Source organism: Halyomorpha halys, unplaced genomic scaffold, assembly GCF_000696795.3.
Source record: "Halyomorpha halys isolate HHAL.00 unplaced genomic scaffold, Hhal_1.1 Scaffold324.1, whole genome shotgun sequence".
Lineage (NCBI taxonomy): Eukaryota > Metazoa > Arthropoda > Insecta > Hemiptera > Pentatomidae > Halyomorpha > Halyomorpha halys.
This window is the reverse complement of record NW_027112641.1, coordinates 479,738-503,444: the sequence shown is the minus strand read 5'-3', so window position 1 is coordinate 503,444 and position 23,707 is coordinate 479,738. Positions and strand designations below refer to the sequence as shown.

The 23,707-nt window shown below is 28.5% G+C and overlaps 3 protein-coding genes across 3 annotated transcripts; 1 reads left to right on the top strand and 2 right to left on the bottom strand.

Moving 5' to 3' along the window:
- Positions 1-7,871: 7,871 nt before the first annotated feature.
- Positions 7,872-12,751, bottom strand: LOC106681298 (E3 ubiquitin-protein ligase RNF181). Its single transcript, XM_014421544.3, has 4 exons — positions 12,602-12,751; positions 8,365-8,557; positions 8,176-8,285; positions 7,872-8,097 (listed from the first exon to the last, which is right to left on the bottom strand). Exons 2-4 carry the CDS (start codon positions 8,555-8,557, stop codon positions 7,963-7,965), a joined length of 438 nt encoding a protein of 145 aa, XP_014277030.1. The 5' UTR covers positions 12,602-12,751; the 3' UTR covers positions 7,872-7,962.
- A 207-nt stretch (positions 12,752-12,958) lies between these two features.
- Positions 12,959-14,012, bottom strand: LOC106681281 (probable 18S rRNA (guanine-N(7))-methyltransferase). Its single transcript, XM_014421522.3, has one exon. It carries the CDS (start codon positions 13,841-13,843, stop codon positions 13,013-13,015), a length of 831 nt encoding a protein of 276 aa, XP_014277008.1. The 5' UTR covers positions 13,844-14,012; the 3' UTR covers positions 12,959-13,012.
- Positions 14,013-16,247: 2,235 nt separating this feature from the next.
- On the top strand, positions 16,248-22,809 carry Nop56 (Nop56 ribonucleoprotein). Its single transcript, XM_014421551.3, has 10 exons — positions 16,248-16,384; positions 16,460-16,664; positions 17,344-17,502; positions 17,585-17,783; positions 18,867-19,054; positions 19,205-19,457; positions 20,174-20,325; positions 20,444-20,580; positions 20,707-20,764; positions 22,446-22,809. Exons 1-10 carry the CDS (start codon positions 16,382-16,384, stop codon positions 22,643-22,645), a joined length of 1,554 nt encoding a protein of 517 aa, XP_014277037.1. The 5' UTR covers positions 16,248-16,381; the 3' UTR covers positions 22,646-22,809.
- The last annotated feature ends 898 nt before the right edge of the window (positions 22,810-23,707 follow it).

The window sequence follows — 23,707 nt, the reverse complement described above, 5'->3', positions numbered from 1 at the left end:
TTATATATATGTCTTAAATATTTATTTATTCAAACATAACTTCTACTGAATGGCTTAATAAAGTATTGAAAAACAAAAATCAGTTTTTATCTTTCAAAAACATGATTTCCTTTTTCAAAACTCAATTATATAACTTTTTGATCAGAGGTTAAGGGTCCAAAGAGAATAAGTATTTATACATTGTTGCATATTCCAGATGAACGTATGTACATTCAAATTTTTGGAAAAGTAACAAATATTTAATCTATACAATTATAGATAAGTAACAAATATAATTTAATACATTTAAATTTTTGAAAAAGTAACAAATATTATTGAAAAAAAACATTAAGTTATTACAAAATTTTATGGTGGTACTATGAAGTGAGATTTGTGAATCTATTGATGTATTGATAAACGAGACGTCTATGCAGGTCATCCAATTACTCGAGTCAGATAATCTACTCCAGCTGAAAAAAAATATTTTTATTTGAATAATTGATGGTCAAAAAGAGGCATGAAAATGAAAAATACTAAAATTTAACTTCACCATGAATAATTGTCCCAATGCCTCCGACGATTTGCTGAGCAGATTCTGAAAATACTACGCTTAAATCTGTTGGCCCTTGATAGACGGTCTGGGACCCACCACTAAAAAATATCAGATAACTGTGAACGAGGTAATTTAATTTTAATGAAAATAAATAAGGTCTTTAATAGTGTTAAAATAGTATTATTGCTAAGAGATATTATGAAAATAAAAAAAGATGAATGTTTTAAGCTATCCTTGATAATGGCATAATACTTACACCACTTTTGCTCTCAATGCTTCATTTATCAATAGAACATCGTAGACCTATGAGGTTGAAATCTTGATAACTTAAAAAAGTTTTAAATAAAGCTAGTAGCGACCCGAGTTGCTAAAAATAACAATGAATTTTTTTTTTTGAGCAAAACCAATTATTTTTAATTTATTTTATATTAAAAAAAAATTTTGAATTTTTAAACTCAAGAGCCCAAGAGGAGAAAAAAGTCTGTTATTTCACTCCAATTTTTTATTACTTTAATGAAAACTATGTATAATTACTAGTCAAAATTGATGAGTCTGCCAAGTATGTGTAGGGGGAATAAAAAATGGCGGCTTTTTAAAAACGTTAAAAATAATTAATTTTTCATTCGGAGCTCTATATCTTTAAAACTACTAACGACAAATCTAAGAGAACATCATTTAAAGTAGAGTAAATATGCTAAAATATGAGCCCTAATAGAGCTATTTACGTTAAATAGTTTTCGAGATACAGCTTTTTAAAAAGCAATATTTCATAAAAATGTTGTATGTAACGTACTGAAAGATCAGTAGTTAGTGAATTTATTTTGAAAACTCTATATCTCAGAAACCATTTGACGTATAGATGTCTATTAGTACTCAAATTAAAGCTAGTTTAGTTTAATGGGATACGAAGTGGTTTAATACGCTTATCGTCGTAGGAGTAGTAATTTTCATGATATTTGCTAAAATAAATTGATTTATAGTTGTTTAGACAAATTTTCATTTGCCAAATTTATATTCATATGTGAATATCACAAAAACCACTATCCCTACGAAGATATGTGTCATAAACTACTTTATAACAAGTTAAATTTCCTTTATTTTGAGTGCTGGCAGACATATGTGCGTCTAATGGATCTAGAGATATATTTTTCAAAAATTAAACATTTTATACGAAGAACTAGAAATTAAAAGTTTGTGAATTTATTTTGTCAGATATCATAAAAATAACTACTCCTACAAAGATAAACGCTATAAACTATTTTATGGCAAATTTAACTGGCTTTAATTTGAGTGCTAATAGGCATCTATACGTCACATAGTTCCTGAGATATAGATTTCTCGAAATTAATCAACTACTAATCTTTCAGTAGACTTTTAAGAAATGTTGCTTTTTAATAAGCTATATCTCGAGAACTATTGGACATAAACAGCTCTATTAGGACTCATATTTCAGTAAATTTACTCTCCTTTAAATAATGTTCTCTTAGATTTTCTAGTGTTGTTGGTAGTTTTTAAGACATAGAGAATGAAAAATTAAGGTTTTAAAACAGCCGCCATTTTTTATTCCCCCTACCTATACTTGGCAGACTCATCAATTTTGACTAAGAATTATACATAGTTTTCATTAAAGTAATAAAAAATTGGGTTGAAATAACTGCCTTTTTTTCTTCCCGGCTCTTGTACTAATAAGGACCGAAAAGTTGCAATGATACTCTCAAACAAGTCTTCAACAAGCCTATTAATGAAATAATAGTCAAATAATTTTATAATGTGTATTTAAGATAACTCTAACTACATTATTTATTCAAGAAAAATTATGTTTTTTATAAATCTCATCTCCCTCATAACAACATATTCAATTCACTTTATTTTAATGGCTAATTTAGAGAACACAAATCTAACGCTATTCGCTAATTCGTTATATTACAACATCTTACATCATTTATTAATATTTCCTTTTTTAATACAATGTACAAATATTCTTGTTTATTATTTTGACAAAAAGTATAAAGCATCGATTCCGTAAACTTATGCGAAATCAACTAAGTATTATACTTTACTTTAATTACTTAGTAGATTAAAACAACTAAGTATTATTATGACGATTTTTCATCAGGAGAATAGTAGAATCGATAGCACATTCTTTTTGTCAAGATATTAAACTAGAAGGTTAGCACTTAGTCATAAAAAGTTAATTATTAATAAATGGTAAAATGTATAATTTAATATACGCGAAAAAAATCCACAGCAACTTTAGTTGGTGGGGATTTTATTAACAATGAAATCTGCATTTTTAGACAAACTAAAAATATAATATAAAATTAAATAGCATTTATATATAGGTGTATATAAATATAACTGTTTTCATAAATAAATGTTATTTATCTGTCTAATAAAGCAGAATCTCATTTTGTTAAAAAAATCCGCACAGACTAAAATTTGCTGAGGATCTTTTTCGTGTAAATATCTCTTACGCCATTCATTAATACTTAACTTTGTACGTACTTAGTTTCTCTTACATAATTAACTAAATAATTTGCCTTTAAGCATCTAAAGATTGGGAAATTAATTTTAAAAAATTTTAAATCCATTATCGTTTTCCAACTTAGAAGAGAAGGAAACAATGAGTGGGTTATCAGTTTTTACGGGGATTTTTGTTTTGTTTTTTTATTAAATAAAAATATTATTTTAAAATATTTATTTTAAAAATATATTTTTAAGACACAGCTCTTGGATTAGGTAAGTCCACCATTCAGTTCAGCAACTCCGAGAGTACGTCATGAATAGTGGATTTAGTAACAGTATTAATGCATTTTAATGGCGACATAGATTTAGTAAAATATTAAATACGTCAGAGGCTAAAAAACCGCACTTGCGGTTGATTAGAGGCGTCCGGATAAAAAATCTAAAAATAAAATATTCCCCTCATTTGATTCTGAAGTGTTTATTTCAGTGAATAACACTTTCTTACAGTACCAGTAGCTCAAGCCAACTCTATACTAACCAAATTGCGCTAAAAAATATATATATATTACCAATAATTCGCCTTTCAAATAAAAAATATTATGCTTTTTTTTGTCTGGGAGTGTATAATGAAAAAAAAATTCATTTTTAAAAGTTTTGAATTTTGTTTCTCTGTTCCTAAGGTCCAATAGAAATATCCCCAGGACATATGTTCAATATTTTTGGATGGAAAATCGGCAAAAAAAGAAAAAAGATTTGGTATAAATCGGTGAACCTCTCACTGTGCCCTCCCATTGCTGGTCCAATAAAACTAAATTCGCAATCATTAACACAATACAGAAGAGAAATAAATTATATATATGTTTATATCAATCGATATAGATTATTATTGTATGATATAACTGTAGTAATCATTACTGAAATATTAAAAAATTAACCATATTAACGACAATTAATCAAAAGATATTCTAGTAAAATTGCAAAAATTATTGCTACATTTTTTGTTATCACCAATCTATTTATAAACTTTATTTTTATATGACTATTGTAGTGGAGACAATAAAATTTATGAATACAAAAGTCCTGTTTTTGTCATCTTATTTTGTGGAATATCTGGATTGGATTTCTCCCTCCTGACAGTATAAAAAGTATTGTTGTATTTTAGTATTGATGTTTTAACTTCATTATTTTATAATATTCTAATATATGTGGTATGAACGTTCGCATATTTTACTAATTGCCCTTAACTGTAGCATAATTCTTTGATAAATATATAAAGAAATATATATTTTTTAAATAATGAATATTGATTATATGACTACACTCATGTTGTCTACTCACTGAAGAGTTACTCCCTGAGGCTTATCGGTCATAATACTATTCTTCTCTAGCTTAGGTATTGCTTCGCTGCTAAACGCAAGTAACCAAAGTAACGCTATCACCTGACACATCTGAAACTTTTAAAAATCAATACTTGTTATGAAACAAACACAGCAAGCTGTAATTACAAACAGTTGACCAAAAGACTAACAATTGGCAATGTAGACATTTTACAAGATTCTACCCAATAACAGGAATGGATAGATAATGGCCAACTCCTTCTCATTTTCTCATTAAATATCTATTAACAAAATATCTCAATTAAAATCAAATTAGTAACTATATCCTTCCTTTATTTTTCTTTTGTAGTTTATCTAACATATTTTTCATTTCCTGAAGATTCCGTCCGATGGTCCCTTCATCATAAACAGACCAATGACCCAACGTTCTAATAATGTTTCACACGTGGACACATTTTTAATTTAGGCTGAAAATAACACAAACTAATTTTACAGTTCAGTTAGCTCATGAAGCCCAGTAAACGGAACTTATTTTTTAAAATACATTTATAAACCATTATTCTGCATTAGCCAGGAGCAGATATAGAAATTGTCTTTAAGGTACCGCAAAAATAAATAAATAAAATAATAATTATAACAGAAGAAAACTATTTATTGTTAACCAACGTTTCACCCCATTTTGCAGGACTGTCACATTAAAACACATATGACAGCTGAAATAATAATAATGATAAATCCAAATTCTTATAAGGCTCTCTGTTTTATTTGTAATAATCAAACATATAGGTAAATAATTAACATTACATGTTAAATTTAAAACAGTTATAATTTAAATTGTAATTATTATTAAATCTTTTGCAGTTTAGGCCAATGAATACTATCAAGAAACACTGCTAAGCAGAGATGGGCAAAAATTAGCTATATTTATGAATGAATCATTGATCAATAAACATTTTATCCTTGACAATTTTAGCTGTAGTTTTATCTATATGTAATTTTTCTCCAAGTCTGCTGCTAAGAACATTGTCCGGTATCATGTTGAATTTATATCCCAAAATTTTAGGTTTTAACTTTTCTTAATATGGAGGCTCATATGTAAACTAACGAAATGATACTTTGAGGGATGTGAGTCACGGATTAGCAGCAGCTAATAGATGCTACTTTGGAGTAATTAAACTTTTCAAAAATTAGACTCAGCTAAACACTAACACACCCAACTTATGGATCCGAAGTTTGGGCATTCACTGATAAAGCTGATACAATTAGATTATTCATTTTTAAGAGAAAAATATTGGGAAGAATCTTTGGCCCAATCAAATAAAGTGATACCTGAGAAAGAAGAAACATTGTGCATATTTATTAGGTCTTCAAGGACATGTATATTAAAAGGTTTATGAAGAGTGAAATGCTGAAATAGGCAGAGCATATGTAATCTCGAGTAAATTCGATAGGGAGGGGAACCTTCCATCTCTTTTGCTAGTACAAGAGCTGACAAGAAAAAAATTCAGTTGTTTCACCCAAATTTTTTATTACTTTAATGAAAACTTATATAGTTACTAGTCAAAATAGATGAGTCTGCTAAGTATAGGTAGGGGGAATAAAAAATAGTAGCTGTTTCATAACATCAAAAATAAATAAATTTTTCATTGGGAGCTCTATATCTTGAATACTACCAAATATAATTATATTATATAATTTTAAATATAATACAATACAGCGATGCTGATGTTTGCCTATGAATATTGACTAAGCTTCAATCGTGGAAACATTTCTAATTGTACAAGAGCCAGGGTGAAAAAAAGGCAGATATTTCACCTCTATTTTTTATGGCTTTAATAAAAACTATGTATATTTAATAGTCAAAATTGATGAATCTGCTAAGTATAGGTAGAGGAAATAAAAACTAGTGGCAGTTTCAAAACGTCAGAAATAAATTAATTTTTCATTCGGAGCTCTATATCTTGAAAACTAGCAAATATAATTATATTATGGAAGATTATTGATTGACCGTGTGGATAGATGAATGGAATATGGTCCGGGTGCGGTCAGAAAAACTTGAGTTTTTCTGACCGCACCCGGACCATATTCCATTCATAATTATATTATATAATTTTAAATATAATATAATACAGCGATGCTGATATTTTCCTATGCATACTGACTGAGCTTCAATCATGAAAACATTTATTCTAGTACAAGAGCAGGGTGAAAAAAGGGCAGTTATTTCCATTTGGAGCTCTATATCTTGAAAACTACCAACAACACTAGATATCTTAGGATAACATTATTTAAAGTAGAGTAAATCTGATAAAACATAAGCCCTAATAGAGCTATTAACATTCAATAGTTCCCGAGATATAGCTTTTTAAATTGCAACATTTCATAAAAATAATACTAAAAAATCAGAAGTTAGGGAATTTATTTTAAGAAAACTATATCTTAAAAACATATAAGTTGAATAGTTTATGAGATATAGATTTCTCAAAATAAATTTACTAACTACTTATTTTTGAGTGCAAACCTCATGAAATATTGTAATTTAAAAGCTATATCTCGTGAACTATTGATTACTTTAAATGATGTTCTCCTAAGTTTTTTAGTGTTGTTGGTAATTATAAAGATATAGAGATCAGAATGAAAAATTAATTTTTTTTTAACGTTTTGAAACTGCCGCCATTTTTTATCCCCCTACCTATACTTGGTAGATTCTTCAATTTTGACAAGTAATTATACATAGTTTTCATTAAAGAAATCAAAAATTGAAGTGAAATAACTGCCTTTTATCTCCTAGGCTTTAGTACTATGAAGTGTATTTCCCCAATGCACCAGGATTACTTCAGAAATTTAAAAATTTGTTAGTAGAATTTTAATTTTTGAAAGTTAAGAAGCATGAAAAAAGTGTTTTTATGTATATATAAATTGTTTATTTATATACATATAAATTTTTTTAGTACCACAAAAACAAAACTTTTACTAATCACCCTAGTTCGGGGTGTCAAATATAATCAGCTCAAATGCTTTTCATGGGCAAACAGTTTATCTAATCCAAAAATAAAAGAATTAGGCCTACTTCTATAGCTTTCACCAGCCACTATTGCTTTTTAATAATGACCTGACCGACAAAAACTTATTAAGACTTGAACATACCTACTTTTTAACACTCATTAATAGTCATTCAAAAGTGGTGAAAAATCACTGAAATCCCACTTCAATTTCTCAATATTAAAAGATTTATGCCATTTTAGAATCTTGGAAACTCAATATCTCAAAAACTGAAAACAACAATTTTTCAGGTATTCATAAAATAAAATCTTGAGACATGATATAATATTATAATATTATAATATTATAAGTATTACTATAAATTATTATTATTATTACTTCTGCTAGAGCCATTGAATACAAAAGCAAAAGAGGAAGGATCTTTTATGCTTATGTTTAGATAATTAATAACAATGAGGGACACTAAAACACTAAGATGAAATGTTCTTGTGGGTCAAAACAATGGATGAAATAATTTTTCATAAAAACAAAAATAAAATTTTATAATATTTATTTATATGTGAATATAAATCAAATAATTTCCCAAGTGCTCTGTTAACTGACATGTTAGAATTTATGATCCTATTAGGAAAACATTGAATTATGTAAATTGTCAATTTCTTCTTCTCTTGCCTTTTCTCTTTTTTTCTGTTGTTTGTATTCCTCATGAGTTTCATCATCAGTAGGTAGTTCATGTCTGCACAAAGGGCAAGTACTTGTCTAGAAGAAGATTAAAAAATTAATATGTATAGTTTTCTTATATATTTATTATATATTCCAGATATTTTCCTGGTTTACCTTTTCTAACCACGGAATGATGCAGGGAGAATGGAATTCATGTTTACAGGGAAGTAATTTAGCTTCCTCTTCTTGATCGAACTGCTTCAAGCAAACTGGACATTGGGCATCTAAACAATAAATAGTAAATGTAAGAATTTACACAAAAATATTAATTTTTATAATATAATACAAAAAAAACTGCTATACCTCTTCGATTTATAACAGAATTTGGAAGAGTTTCAATGATTTTTCTAGATGTGGGAGGTGGAAGTTTTAAATGTTCTCCCAACTCTTCAAACATGCCAAAATCCCTAAAAAGGCGAGCGATATGAAGCAACTGGTTTGGAGTCTCTCCTTCACCAAGTGGTTTCCAACCCATTTCATCAAAGTAATCTGCCATCTGCACCAAATTTTATTTTACTTAAAAGACATGCCTTAATTTTTTTCTTGGATTTTTATTTTATTTTTTTCATGATTTATTTAATACAAAACATATGTTAATAATATAAAAACAGAAAAATAGTATACTTTTTTGATATTTTAGTAATTAAAGGATATTTTTTAAATTTATTTCCCAGAACAATAAATAATTTGATAATAATGGTAAAAATATATAAATATAAATTAATCTGGTTTTACCTTTGCTTTTAAAGTTATTTTAGCTACGAAATGGATAAAAATTTAATATTCAAATCATTATGTAATATATACTACAAACATATCTTCTTCACTTAAACATTACATAATGTATTAACATGTTCGAATTAATAACTACAAAAACACACTTAATAACAATACAAATAAAATTACTAATTTTAACCACTGATGGATCCAAATGAAGTAAAATAAATAAATTTATAATGATGTACTACACTTAAAGTATATCTATTTAGAATAGTTGTTAACCATTTTTGACTACAACCCGGAGGACCACCTTCCTCATATATGAAATTATACAGTCAATTATTTATATATATAATATATCTATTTAGATTGACTTTGCACCATAGTTATAAATTCTAAGACCCTATGACATAACTACTACCAAGAGTTCTGTTGTCCAGCTTCGTATTGTTTTTACAAGACAGGAATCTTGGGAAAAGTCTTTTGAACTTATTCTGTTTACTTTTATTATTTTGAAGTGTTAAAAATGTAACTTTTTTTTTTTTTACTACAATTATTTTGTTAAAGAACTTATTTTGAATAAATAAAAGTCAGTCTTAACATAATCAAAGCTTTTAAATTTTCTAGGAGATCATAAAAAAGTGAATTTTGTAATTATTAAAAAATAACTGGCACTAAGTTGTTGACTTGGAATAATTGTCTCTAGCAAAACCAAAAATGCCTTGCTTGGGTGACTTCTAAGAGAGAACTAACTTGATCTCTTATTCCAGTGGTTACCATGGTGGTGGATACCAGTCAAAAATATAAAATAATAAAAGTCACTATTGCAGGCTCTTACTACAAATTATTCTAAAATAATTAAATTTACGACCAACAAAAACTAAAAACATTCATTTCACATAAAAATAATTAAATAAATGTTATTTATCAACATAATGTATAATATGCTATTTAAAACGTCTAACAATCCTATATCTAAAAAGAATTATCAATAAATATTCAATTATCAATGTCTATGTTCAGTTCATTATTTTTTTACATCAGTCAAAACTTTATTGTTTTTAATTGACAAAATATTTAAAATTAGCATTACAGTACATTACTACTCACTGCCTAAGGAGGAGAAATTATTCAAATAATTATATAGAATAAAAGAGGAGAAATATTCACGCAATGGTTTACCAATTTTGTGCTTAGACAATTCTCTTGGCTATTAAACACCATCAAGAGATGCTACGTATAAGATGATAGCTTTCAGTGGATCAGTAGATTCTATAGTAAATTTTATTGATCCAAATAATACCTTTATGTATTATCATTATATAACATGGTTATAACATTTGTACAATTAAAGTATTTAAAAGAAATAGTTCACATATATTAATACACAATGTTAAGGACTGTAGTAATTCCTATGTTAGATGACAGGTTGCACCATGTCAGCCAACAACAGTCAAACATTGGCTAGAGCAGTGACTGGTGATAGCAGCAGTGGCACTACAGGAGGAATTTACTATTTCTAACTGTAATCAGCTTCATTAAAAGATATTAAGTTTTGAAAGTATTAATAAAATCTCCTCAAAGAATAGGATTTATGTTTTTCGGGGAGGAGGGCCGAGTGGATATAGCCATCCACTCACCAGTCAGAATTTCATTAAGTATTGTTGCTCTTATTTTGTTTTATATCTCTAGCACAATGCTAGAATTTAAAATAACACCTTTAATCAACCTCTTCCTCTCCAACCTCTATTTCAACATATCTATTTAGTTAACCATTAATTTATTATTTATTTATGCCCCCAATTTTTTAGTCACAGTTAAAATTATTTTAAGTTTCAGACATATATATTCTACAAATTTAATTTGGGCACAAATAGACGGACAGGATGAACACTGTATAGGAGTTCTAAAGTACTTGCAATACCAATTACAGATACATAAAGAAAAGAAAAAAAAGTTGCACTTGTACAGCACAGAGAAATGCTTTATTTAGCCATGCTGCCCAAATACATTAGGTAGCTACAATAAACAGCATACCAATCAATACATGATAACAATTTTTTTTCCCTTAATTTTTCATTTTACAATCAATACTCCTCTACACACTAAATACAAATATTTTATTTTTTTTTTTAATTTAACAATTTCATTCCATTTGATAATTTTATTTCATTTAATTGAAAATTTTATTCTCCCTATTTCACTCACTCAAACCTCCCCTTTCCAGTGATTGTTCTGCAAGATCCAAACCAGAGGCCTCTCATGGTGAACTCTCTCTCTCTCTCTCTCTCTCCAAAGGTCTCGCATAATTTTTCTTTAAGGAAAGGGACGTTTTTTCCAAATATTTCCTTCTTTTCCCTTTCCACTCCACCCACCTGATAGATCATTATTCTCAAATCCAACCATCGGATCCAAGACCAGAGTCATGCCTCCGGTTGTAAAGAATGCCACAATATCAAAGAACTTATAAAAAGCACCAAAAAAGATGGGTTTATACAGATAACGAATAGATTCCTTGAATATCAAGACAACTTTTTCTGTTCTATGATGGATTTAGTTTTTATTCTTCTACATATATATAGTTGTTATTTTTGGTAAGTTAATTATTATAATTAATAACATAATAGTATATTTGAAATGTATAAAAATAAAATTTCTTTTGAGAGGAATGTGGGTAAAGTGTCACAATTGGGTTCCAAGGTCATCTAAGAATTCTTTATATTGAAGAAAATAACCAGAGCAAAATAATTTTTTATATTCTTTTTAGTAAATATGCCAACATTTTGACCCAGCATAGGGATGTGTTTAGCATTGATGGGTAAAAAAATAATATTCTAAAAGAATAAAAAAAATTATTGTGTCCTGATTAATATCTCTAATGTTTTAATGTAGTGAGGATGGGAGAAGAGAGAACCATTAAAAATATTTCAAACCAAAACCAACAGTAAAAAGGGTAGAGGTTACCACCCCTTGGTGGTAACTCCCTTGAAGATATCACATATAACAGTAAGAAGGAAACACAGCAAATTGCAATCATTTTTATTTTTTTTTAATGCCCTCTGCTTGGTCATTTCCAACATACGGAGAGGTAATCTAACCACCACAACATAAAAGTCAACCATACCAAGCCAGATTGGTGACGCTGCAGTTCTGAGGTAGCTAAGACCGATCCTAAACTTCCTCGGCTACAAACAGCCCTAGCATAGTGCATCCAATAAACCTTCCAAAAAAATAATTTAAGTCACTACCTCAGTTTTAACCAACATTAATTTAAATATAATGTCATACAAACCCCATGTATGAATTCATTCCCTAATGAATAACAGCTTTACAGGGAACATGATTACTCTCTGCTAAACCAATATAGTCATATATACCTACCTACATAATATTTCATGCTTCTAACATTTTTGCCGGTAGAAAGAAATATATAAGTGTTATGTAACAAAACATACTTATCGGATATCAAAAATATATTCAATAATTGTACTGTTAAATTCAATGACATACTAAATTTTCAGTATTTATAATAATACCATGATGTGATAATATTAGTAATCAAACGATGGGACAGAAATATAACTCTAGAAAATCATAATTGCAAGTTCAATGCCAAAACTTAATTTTTCTTGATAAATATTAAATAAACAAGAAATTAGTAAAATTAATTATTCAGCCAATAAAATTAAAAATTTAACATTAAAACACTAAGAAATATTGATTGATATTAAATAACCAAGAAATCATTAAAAATATTATTCAACCAACATTAAAAACTCAAGACTCGATTAAAAACAGTAGTTAGTACAATTATACTTACATTGATTTGATAAATTGGTAAATTCAAGTAGCAGATATGCTAGATAATTAATAACAGTACATATAGAAATTCAATAATCTTGAAGCTACTGGTTAATCAAAACAACTTCAACTACTGATCAAAATGAAGCATCATTCTGATTCAAACATTATTTTCATAACCTGCCTCTAAGATAGCAATAAATAATTATCAACTTTCTCTAAGGTTACCTATAAGAAAGGTAACCCTTGCCTTATATCCAAAAAAAGAGTTTTTATTGGACTTCTAATAGTAAAACAATAAGGAAAACAACATGGAAAGTTTTAAATAATCTTTAAATTTATTATTAAATTAAAGTTTACGAGGAGTATGCAAGAATAAAACTTATATTTACCTATAAAAATATATTTATTTACAGAAATGTACAATTTATTAAAACTTCCCACATCTTCTCCTGGCAGTGTATTTTGATTCTTCTCTAGTATTGAGACCTTGTCTTCGCCTTCTTTCCTTCTTCTCTAAAATCCAATCTTTACTTTTTTTCGGAGGCTTTCCATGCAACTTCTTGAATGTAACTCTGTCCTTTGTAAAAGGGATAGTAGAATTATCACTTTCTGTTCCTAAAGCCTGAGGTAATGGTGAACTTGATCCAACCATCAAAACCAAGAAATATTTTTTGGCTTTGGTTGAATTAGGATAATCAACAACAAGACCTCCGAAAAACCCTGCTTTAGTCGCTTGTGTTGTTACCAACTCAATTTGATCAGGATTTTCAGGATAAAACTGAAAAATTGCTCGGGCAGTTCGACTTAATGAGGTATACAACATTGAAAAAAACTTATAAAGCCTTTTCGCAGGTTTATGAGTGGCTTGATCAGCATTACATAACCATTGTAATGCACTAATGCTAACAGCTCCATCAAACATACCTGCTCGAAAGGGGATGCCCTGTCCTAGATCACTAAGTATCAGATCACCTTCGACCTCTCTTTCTAAAGCAATATCTAACATAGCTTTAGAAATATCAAGTCCAATCCACATGTGGTCATTGTCTTCTAGAACACTTCCACTTAAACCAGATCCACACCCTAAGTCTAAAAGTAAGGCCGGTTCATCCTCTGGTAAACCTAGGAGTTCTAAGGCCCTTTCTGTCATCTGAACTTGAATTTCAATCATCCGGGAATTTTGTGTGTACTTTTTGGCCTCGGTTTCATTATAATAAATATCAGGAGGTGCTTGATGTTCAGGTCTTCTTCCAGACATCGTTCATCAGTGTAATGAAGGTATAATAAAAATAAACTGACTCAAAACTTCACAGGTCTACTTATAAAGCATACAACTAATAATAACCTCCACCACAGGTACCTCGTGTCGAATGACAAAGAGGTACAAAATATAAAGGTTTTTCCGATGATGAGCACTGCAATTAAGTATAAGATCAGTGCATAATTAATTCTGTTTTTTATACTAAACTGTTTGCTAAAACATAAGTTGTTTATTAATTATTAGTAACTTCATATGAATCGCTCAAATCTTTTTTGATAAAAAATACGAGCAGTTTACAATAAATCACTTAATGACAAAAGTCTTTATTTATTTACCATAATTTTCAAAAGTCACTGGGACTAATAGTGGTTATTAAAACTATTACTGCTCTAGTCAGATCACAACCATCAACTTCTGTTCGTTACAGTCGTTCAAGAAATTAAAAAACCCAACCGAAACTTTATGGTTGAGGCCTGAGTCTAAAGCCACTCTCCTACGTTCTATGAACTTAGGAATGATGAAAACATTTTACTCAAATTTTGGATCGAATGCTGTAACATCCCGCAGAGACTAAGAAAAAATATCAAACCCACACGAGATATCCATCTCACGGAATTAAGTCATACAAATTTGACAGCAGCAAGCGCCACAGCATTTCTTGAATAAGTATAACACTACGTAACTGCTTAAGTTCACGTGATATGGCAGTTTGGCAAACAAATTTTATTCAGAATGTTTGGAACTACACCCATTGATACTAAGGAAAATTCCAGGCTCGTTGTCTACCAGAACATCAGTGTTGAGAGCTTATTTATTTCTGAAATACCTCCGAAGTCCACAGACCTGTTAACACCTATTCGAAGCAGCAATTCTTATTTTAATGTCTGTCCTTACATCCGCTCTCAGATTCACTTTACATCCCTTGACTAATGTGGGGTATATCTATATCTAGATTTAGTTTTATTTTCAGTAATCTTAAATCCCAGTCTTCTTACTGGGTCTTCAAGAACAAGAACTTAAAGTTGGAATGGTAGAATCTCCTAGCTATGTCCAGATCGTCTGCATGACCAAGGATGTGCCTATTAAATAGAGTTAATTAAATGCATCAATGCCCGAAACTCTCATCTCTTTCTCCATAACAAGAATAAAGAGAAGGCACAAAAGGAGGTAAAATAGGTCAACAAAATTGTTTAGGAAAAAACAAATAATATTCATTTTTAGCGTCGTATCAGACCCATTAGTACTGTTTTCAAAGAAATTAAAAATTCGATTTTTTTCACCTTGATTTATTTGGAGGATTTTTTTATCCTTTATATTTTTTTATTTATTTGATCATTGTTTATACAATCGTTCGTGACTCCCCTGCATTTTATCCAATTCTTACGTTTCTCACACCTGGCGGAAAGTTAAATGCCTCCTCTTTTAACCAAAATTTTTAAAATTCAGATATAATTAGATTTAAGGGCGAAATAGTAGTTTGAAATAAAAAAAATCTTTCATACGTTTTATTTTATATCTCCGAATCTAATTTGTTTAATTAGATCCGGTATGTGTCCATTGGTGCAGTTTATAGAGCCCTGCTAAGTTCGGTGTAGATAGATTGAGTCATGTTAAAGTTAATTTTATATGTTACTATAGTTCTGTCTTATCACTTCATCTATACATTAATTGATATCAAAGTTTCAATAATGTTAAATTAATGTATATACATTCTCAAATATAGCAACAACGAAGTTTTGCCAGATCTGCCAGAGGATCAATAATAAATAAACATAGTATCCAAGAAAATCAATTTTTTTTTTCTCTAAATCCTCAATTATATTTTAAATCACTTGTAGCGATATCAATTTTAGTTAAAAACTTTCTGCTGTGAACTCAGGTTACGTTCTTTGTGGGAGCAAACTTTCCAAAATTAAAAGATCATACATAAACAGTGGGCTGCTATCAGAAATGAATTCATAACTATTTTAAATGCAGTTCGTAAACCAATAACTTAATGAAGCTCAGGAATAGGAGACATCCGAGATGCCACTTAGTTATACTTTTAAGTCATAGTTGACAGTTAATTCAATTTTTTTAATTAGTCTCTACTTTTTATTACAGTTAATATATTCTAGGATCCTTAATATTCACATAGAAATGTGTCAGAGACATAAGCACGAATTTTGTCATAATGGCTTAACTTATTTTTATTATTGATGAACTAAATTATTGGAAACAGCATTTACTATAACTTCTACTAAGTTCAAATTTTCGATTAAATGAATGGTTTTAAAGATAATCACATTACCACTGTTTACGACTGCGAACACCGAGGGCGTGTTCAAACCCCCACTTCTTAGTTTGATTTTTGCTTAGGTGTGTAGGCTTATGTTACCCCCCACTGCTTTCACGTTGCCAGGTCGATTGTACACGAGTAGTTCAGTGGTTGAGTTACTGAGGTTGTTTGTTTGTCTGTAACACGTGCCTTCTGTTTCTAGAGATTTTGTGTATCTGATGAAGATACTTGATTAGTTTAGTTTTAAATCTCTAATAATGGTAAGATTTCAGTTTAGTTTTGTCTTTTATTACGTTTTTGTTCTCAGAGTAATTATTTCTTTATTTTCATTTTAGGAGAATCTTTTTGTTCTTTTTGAACATGCAGCCGGCTACGGTTTATTCTCTGTAAGAGAATTTGAAGAAGTTGGAATGCTGCTTCCTCAGGTTGAAGCTTCTGTCACAGATCTGAAGAAATTTAATCAAATAGTTAAACTATGCTCCTTCACCCCCTTTAAAACTGCAGTGACTGCATTGGAAAATATCAACAGCATCTCTGAAGGTATGACATTATATGATTATTAATGAATTAATTACTTTTCTCAATCTTACCCTGCGGTTTTTATATACCCCGACAGTAAATTTTTTGTGTATATATTATTTATTTATTTATTGTATGTTGATATTATTTTCTTTATTTGATTAATATTATTCATGGAAATGCTAGATTTCGGATAATTTTTTTTAATTTGAATTATTAGAGATTAATCAAAATATTTCTTTCTTAAATATATTAGTTTCTAAATTCCATTTTTACTTGTTCTTCCCATATTTGGGTTTGTCTTGCAACTCACTTTGTACCTGGAATCAGGGGCTAGGAGCCGATCTTGTTAAGTTTGACTTACAATTGTATCCAATCTGATTAACTGTGCTTATACTTATAAAGTCGGCTCGTCTTAAACTATAAACATTTGTAGAAGTAATTTAAATTGTCTCTAGTAACATCATTTGTCTTATATTTTATAGATTTATAGAAATTTATTTATGTGGATAACTATTAGTAATACAATATTTGATCTTGGTATTTCATCCCAGCCCTCTAGTTGTTCTATACAGTTTGCTGAGTAGGACAAGTTTTTTGCAAAATTAACAAGCTGTCCTTGTCAGAAAAGGCCTACCAAATTACATTTTTGATTTCTGAAGATGTCAATAGTATTATTTACATGAGTTAATTTTTTCAGGAATTGTTTCTGAAGACCTTCAGCTGTTTCTGGAACAAAATTTAGTTAAGAAAGGTAATCCCACCTTGGGTGTTAGTGATACAAAGTTAGCTGCTGCTATAACAGATGCTCTAGGATATCAATGTATGTGTACAGGAGCCATACCTGAAATATTAAGAGGTAATAAAGTTAATTTAACTCTATATTTTCAATTTACTTTATATATTCTATTTTAACTTAAAATATTTTGTCCTCTGTTCAGGTCTCCGTTTACATTTTCCTAAGTTAGTTAAAGGATTTACTAACAAATCATCAGAAGTTGCCCAATTGGGATTAGGTCACAGTTATTCAAGGGCTAAAGTTAAATTTAATGTCCACCGAGTTGATAACATGATCATCCAGAGCATAGCCCTTCTTGATTTACTAGACAAAGACATTAATACATTTTCTATGAGAATCAGGTGAGGTATCCATATCTAAAAATTTTATTAAAATTTTTTTTTCAAAATTTCTAGTTTTTCGTCGACTAAAAGTAGGAAAATTATGTTTTTGGTAGGATTTTTTTTAAATTAAATTTGATTTATGAATTAAAATTTCTCTGAAATCCAAAAGGTTATTTTAAAAAGAATATTGTTCTCTGTTTCTTTGTATTGTAAAGCTTAAAGTCAATTTATTTAACAAAGAATTGTGTATATTTAGCAAATAATTTCTTTATGAATACTAAAAAAGAGGTTTTAAGAAAAAAAAAATTGTTTAGTAATTACTGCCTTGTATCATTAATCAGGGATAAATTCAGTATGAAAAATTTGGATACCATAAATCATGGCCTATCACCTTTTCAGCTTTTATTTTTTTTAACTAACTATATTTTTATTTACTATTTATATCGTTTTGTCATATAAATTCTCAAAATACTCTCTCATCCACTGTACTGATTTGATGAAAATATAAATTAACACATTTGGAAATTTAGATTCAGTTGTAAAAAACCAAAATAAGAACAAATTAATAATACTGATTTAAAATGAACATACTATTGAGAAAACAAAAGTTAAGCTTCTTAATGTTTTTATTGTGAACTTTACTTCAATGCCATTACATGATGATAGTTGAGATAGGTGTGAGATTATAATATTTTGCTTCATAGTTACAATTATTGTACAGCTTAACATCATATCCTTAAATTTAGTTCAACAAAACAGGGTATTAATCAATGGGTATTACTTTTCGATCAGCTATAATGAAATGTTGCAGTATCACTGTTGATAAACAATGTTTCCTATGTAGTAGCTAATGGAGATCAATTATTTTTTTTTACCAACCTCAAAACTCTCTCAAACAATGCTTTTCAGCAATTAAAAATAATTTTTAAATTTTTTCTTCTAAAATCGTTTCAACACATCAGGGATTTTTGTATTTATTTATTATGGAAATCAAATCAGAATATATAATCTTTGATGACATGTTTCCATGATAATATTGCCTTTTGATCATATTCTAGAATATTTAAACCTTCTATTAATATTATTAATTTTATTTTTCAGAGAATGGTACTCATATCATTTTCCAGAACTTTTCAAAATCGTCCCAGATAATTATCTTTATTCTAAAACTGCCAACTATATTGGAAATCGAAAAGAATTAGATGAATCTAAATTAGATGAACTTGAAGAAATTGTTCAAGATAGGGACAAAGCTGAAGCCATTTTAGATGCTTCTAGGTCTTCAATGGGTAAGTCTTTCTCGATCACTATAAAGTTCTTTAGGTATAGTAAAAACTGGTTTAGGGTTCTACAGTTTTTAGTTCTTTTTAAAATTTATCCTAATCTCTCCATCCCCTTAATTAATACTATGTATAAATGATGGATTATTTTGTTTCCAGGGATGGATATTTCTCCTATCGACCTGATGAACATTGAAATGTTTGCAAAGAGGGTAGTTTCTCTTGCTGAGTATCGCTTATCCCTTACTAGCTACTTACATACCAAAATGTCTTCAATTGCTCCTAATGTAGCAGCTTTAATTGGAGATCAAGTTGGTGCCCGACTTATATCACATGCAGGATCACTCACAAATCTTGCTAAGTTGCCTGCATCTACTGTGCAAGTACTTGGTGCTGAAAAAGCCCTTTTCAGGTAAATAATTTATTTATTTTTCCTTGTTTGTACATTGTCATACTATGTGTGAACTATGTATTGTATATTTAAAAGAAACAATTATGAAATGCAATTAGTTATTTACAAAAAGATTTAGAGTTAATTATTGTATTTATTTTCTATATCTTACTTGAAAACTATTTTCTTTAAATTCTCTAAATTTTATTGAATTTATCATTTTTATAAAATTGAAGAATAATGAGTTTAAGTATACATGCAAAAATTTATTGATTGAATGGTTAAATCTATTCTTAAGTTTGATGGCTTTAAAATATTCAATGTGATCCTGTGAATGTTTTGAATCAATTTGAACTTGAAGCACTGGAACATCATTATAACAAATGTTAATGTTAATGTAAAATCTTTCCTGCTATATATATGTAATGATTTTTGGAGTGAGCGGCTCACTTGATTTTTAAGTTTGATGGCTGAAATCGTTCAATGAGATTCATTAAATGTTATGAACTAATTTGGTCTTAAAATACTGAAAAATGTTTGTATTGAATGTGTTTTGTCTGTCTAATAAAATTTTTTGAGGGTAGAGTTCAACTGATGTTCATGATGATGAAGTTCAATGGGGAAAGCACCTAATAATATCCCAAGAGGATATTAACGTAATTTTCACTAAAAAATAAAATTTATTTTTTATTGAATGCGATGTCGATTTCTTGTTTAACAATTTAAAAAAATTTCAGAGCTCTAAAAACAAGAAGCACTCTCACCCCAAAGTATGGTTTACTTTACCACTCATCGTTTTTAGCTCGTGCTGAGAAAAAAAACAAAGGTCGAATTTCGAGGTTTCTTGCCAACAAATGCTCAATAGCTTGCAGAATCGACTGTTTCTCAGGTATATATTACTGTATATGTAGTATACAGTATATTTTAAATTAATTAAACTTGAATATCTTACTTATTCTAAATATTCATGATTTTTCTATCTTATATCATAACTTCCTCCATTTTAGAAACTCCATGCAATGTATTTGGTGAGAAACTGAAAGAACAGGTAGAAGAAAGACTTAATTATTATCTTACTGGTGTCAAACCAGAAAAGAATTTAGATGTCATGAAACGAGCTTCTATTGAAGTTGCTGAATTAGAGGTATTTTATTTTTTTATTATATGAGAGTAGAGAAATTTTGGCTCTATTTCAAAATTAATTCTAGTTTGGGATTGAAAACATTTTATTATAAATTTGATAATATTTATTTATTTTTTGATTCTCCAGGCTCAGAAGAAAAAGAAAAAGAAGAAAGCAAAGAAGAAGAAGAAAGAGCTTGAGAATGGTATGTATTATTAGAATGCTTCTTAGCCATTGGAGGATTTAGTTTTATTTTTTTTTACTTTTTTTTTTTAATTGCTGCTATTTCTGAATATAATTTTGTAATTATTAACTAACAGTATACAACTGAACCTCCTCTATGCATCAAACATGAAGGTTCCTTGAAAACAGTTTGATCTATAGAAATTTCAACTTATAGCAAAACCGTTACAGTTAATGTTTAAGGTTCATGTTGTATCTAAGGCGATTTTTTAGGACTAGATAGCTAGGAACTCTTATTGTTTTCACCCATTTCACTATTGTTTCATCGATTTTATCTAATTTGAAGGATTTAAAAATTGTTCTGAATTTTTCTTTTGCACCTAATAATTTTCGTTTAGAAACCAAGTTCATAACAAGAAAAAGTTTTGAATTTAAATTTTAAATATAAATGATTAAACTGAATTTAAATTTTAAGTGTAAATAATTCAACCAAATTGAATATTTACTTTTATATTAGAAGAAAGATTTGGACAATATCATTCTCCTTGGTAATATAATTCCTTTTTTTTTTTAAGAAAAAAAAAGGTTCATTTTTTATGTGACTTTTAGCTTGATACGTAGAAATTTCATTCCATCTTTAATAATAAAATTCAAGTTTCCTGTAAAAATGTTTTATTCAGAGATTTGGCTGTAGCTATTTTTCTGTTATTTTATGAAAATTTTAATCTAATCTGCTAGCCATAGTAATCTGTAACCTGTAAGTTATTTATAAAATTAACTTTTATCACTAACCTCCTTCTCCCTTATTTTATTGTGTTAAAAATTTTAAAATAAGGGGAAACAATAGTAATTAGAAGTACATATACTTTTTAATTAAAAAGAAATTCAACAACAGTCAAAATGAACTTTGAGTAAACCTTTAACTTACATACCTTTACAATTTCAAGACTCAGTAGTTAGTTTCATTCCTGTCAAAATATTGATGAACAATTTTATTGCTACTAAATTTTTTTTTAGGGTTTTCTTTATTTTTTTATTCCATTTCTTTCGAGTGATAGGTAAAATAGCCTGTCAGGTTTAAAATTTTGTTTGTTTAGCTATCATTTTTATCTTTTTCTTGGGCCACAGGTCATTGATGTCTCAATAAGTTTGATGATTTTCGAATCCATATCTCCCAGTGTTTGTGTGTGTTGCTCAGGAAAGGTAGTTCATCTAAGTAGGGCTATTTCACAGCCCTCATGAGTAACATCTAAGAATTAAAAGAGTTTATCCTGATGAACCAAAATTTAACTTGATTGATCATTAATTCTGTGAATGTGAAAACATGCCAGTTTTCGAAAATGTCAATATATCTTTAAAGAAAGAGAATGGAAGGATGACATAAATAGAACAAAAAATTGTATGTGTAGACAATAAATGCCATTGTTGATGAGCATTTAATCATTTTAATAGTATTGAGAACAAAATTTTAAGATTTTCTAGGACTATATGACACAAATTAATTGATCATTTAGTTACATCGTTTGATTGTTTTAACTTTAGAGCAACATTTTTTTTTTTTTTTTTTTTTTTTTGAGGTCTGAAATTTCACATAAACATTAAAAATCTGGGAATAAGCTGAATGAGTATTCTTCTGGCATTGTATTCTTACCTAATCATGTCTTTGTTATTCAATATTTATATGAGAGCTAATCTTTGTTTAGGTGAATTAGAAACCACCCTGAATGGTCAGGATGACTCTATAATTAATGAAGAGCCTAGTGAAGAAATTCCAAAAAAGAAGAAAAAGAAATCAAAAGGAGTCATGGACGTGGACGTGGAAGAACCAGCACAGGTCGATGAACCTATGGAAGAAGAAGAACCTCCTAAAAAGAAGAAGAAAAAGTCTAAAGGAGGCTCATAACTATTTTATGGTCACATTTTATTATAAAAAATTTATTAAAAAATATTGTTACTGATAATGTATTGTGAAGTGTCATATAGTTTTTTCTGCAATATGATGACACATGATATCATATGATTTGATAATCTCATTTAATAGTTAAGGGGACAAAAACTAGAATAAAATTATATCAGATTTTTTCACTCACTCACATTTAACAACACAATGTGTTATGAATTTATTTATTCTACTTATTGTCCTTTTAATTCTTTACATTTTCAGTCCAATCACAAAAGTTATTAGTTAAATAAACATTTATCATAATCATTGTTGTAATAAGAAAATGTATAGATGTTAATTTTTTTTTCCAATATATCTGTACTGTACAAAACAGTAGAGAAATTATCTTTATTATAAATATGATTTATACATATTTTATTTCTGATTTTAATCTTTTATTTTTTTTCTTATGATAATTTTGAATCATAAACCTTTTTTTATGAACAGATAAAGTTGTAAATATTTATGTATGTAAATAACTGCATATTAAGCATTAATAAACATCTACAACAATGTGAAAAAATTGTTTTTTTTTTTACATTTAGCAATTAATATACAACCTTAAGCCTACTGTTTTCAGTATTTCTTCCTCTTTGAATCAAAATTTTGCACCTTTTAAAACTTGTTAGAAGTCATCAGTGTTGTATGATGAAATGAAAACCCTTTTGTCTCAAAAGAAAAGAGTAAATGATATTCCAAAAAGTTTAAGAAATTATGTAATATAAAGTTTTTTGTATTGAAATATGTTTATTATAACCAAATATTTTTTAAGTAAAATAAATTTCATTTTTGGAAGATTATTGATTGACCGTGTGTATAGATGAATGGAATATGGTCCAGGTGCGGTAAAAAAAACTCAAATAGATAATTATACTATTTTATTGAGCCAACGTTTCGCCCCATGTTGCAGGGCTTCGTCAGGGCTAAAAAAGATACAAACACTATAGTTACAAAAAGGAAAAAAACATAAGTGTAAAATAACAGGGGTATAAAATGTAAAAAAGTAAGATATAATAAGAAAAA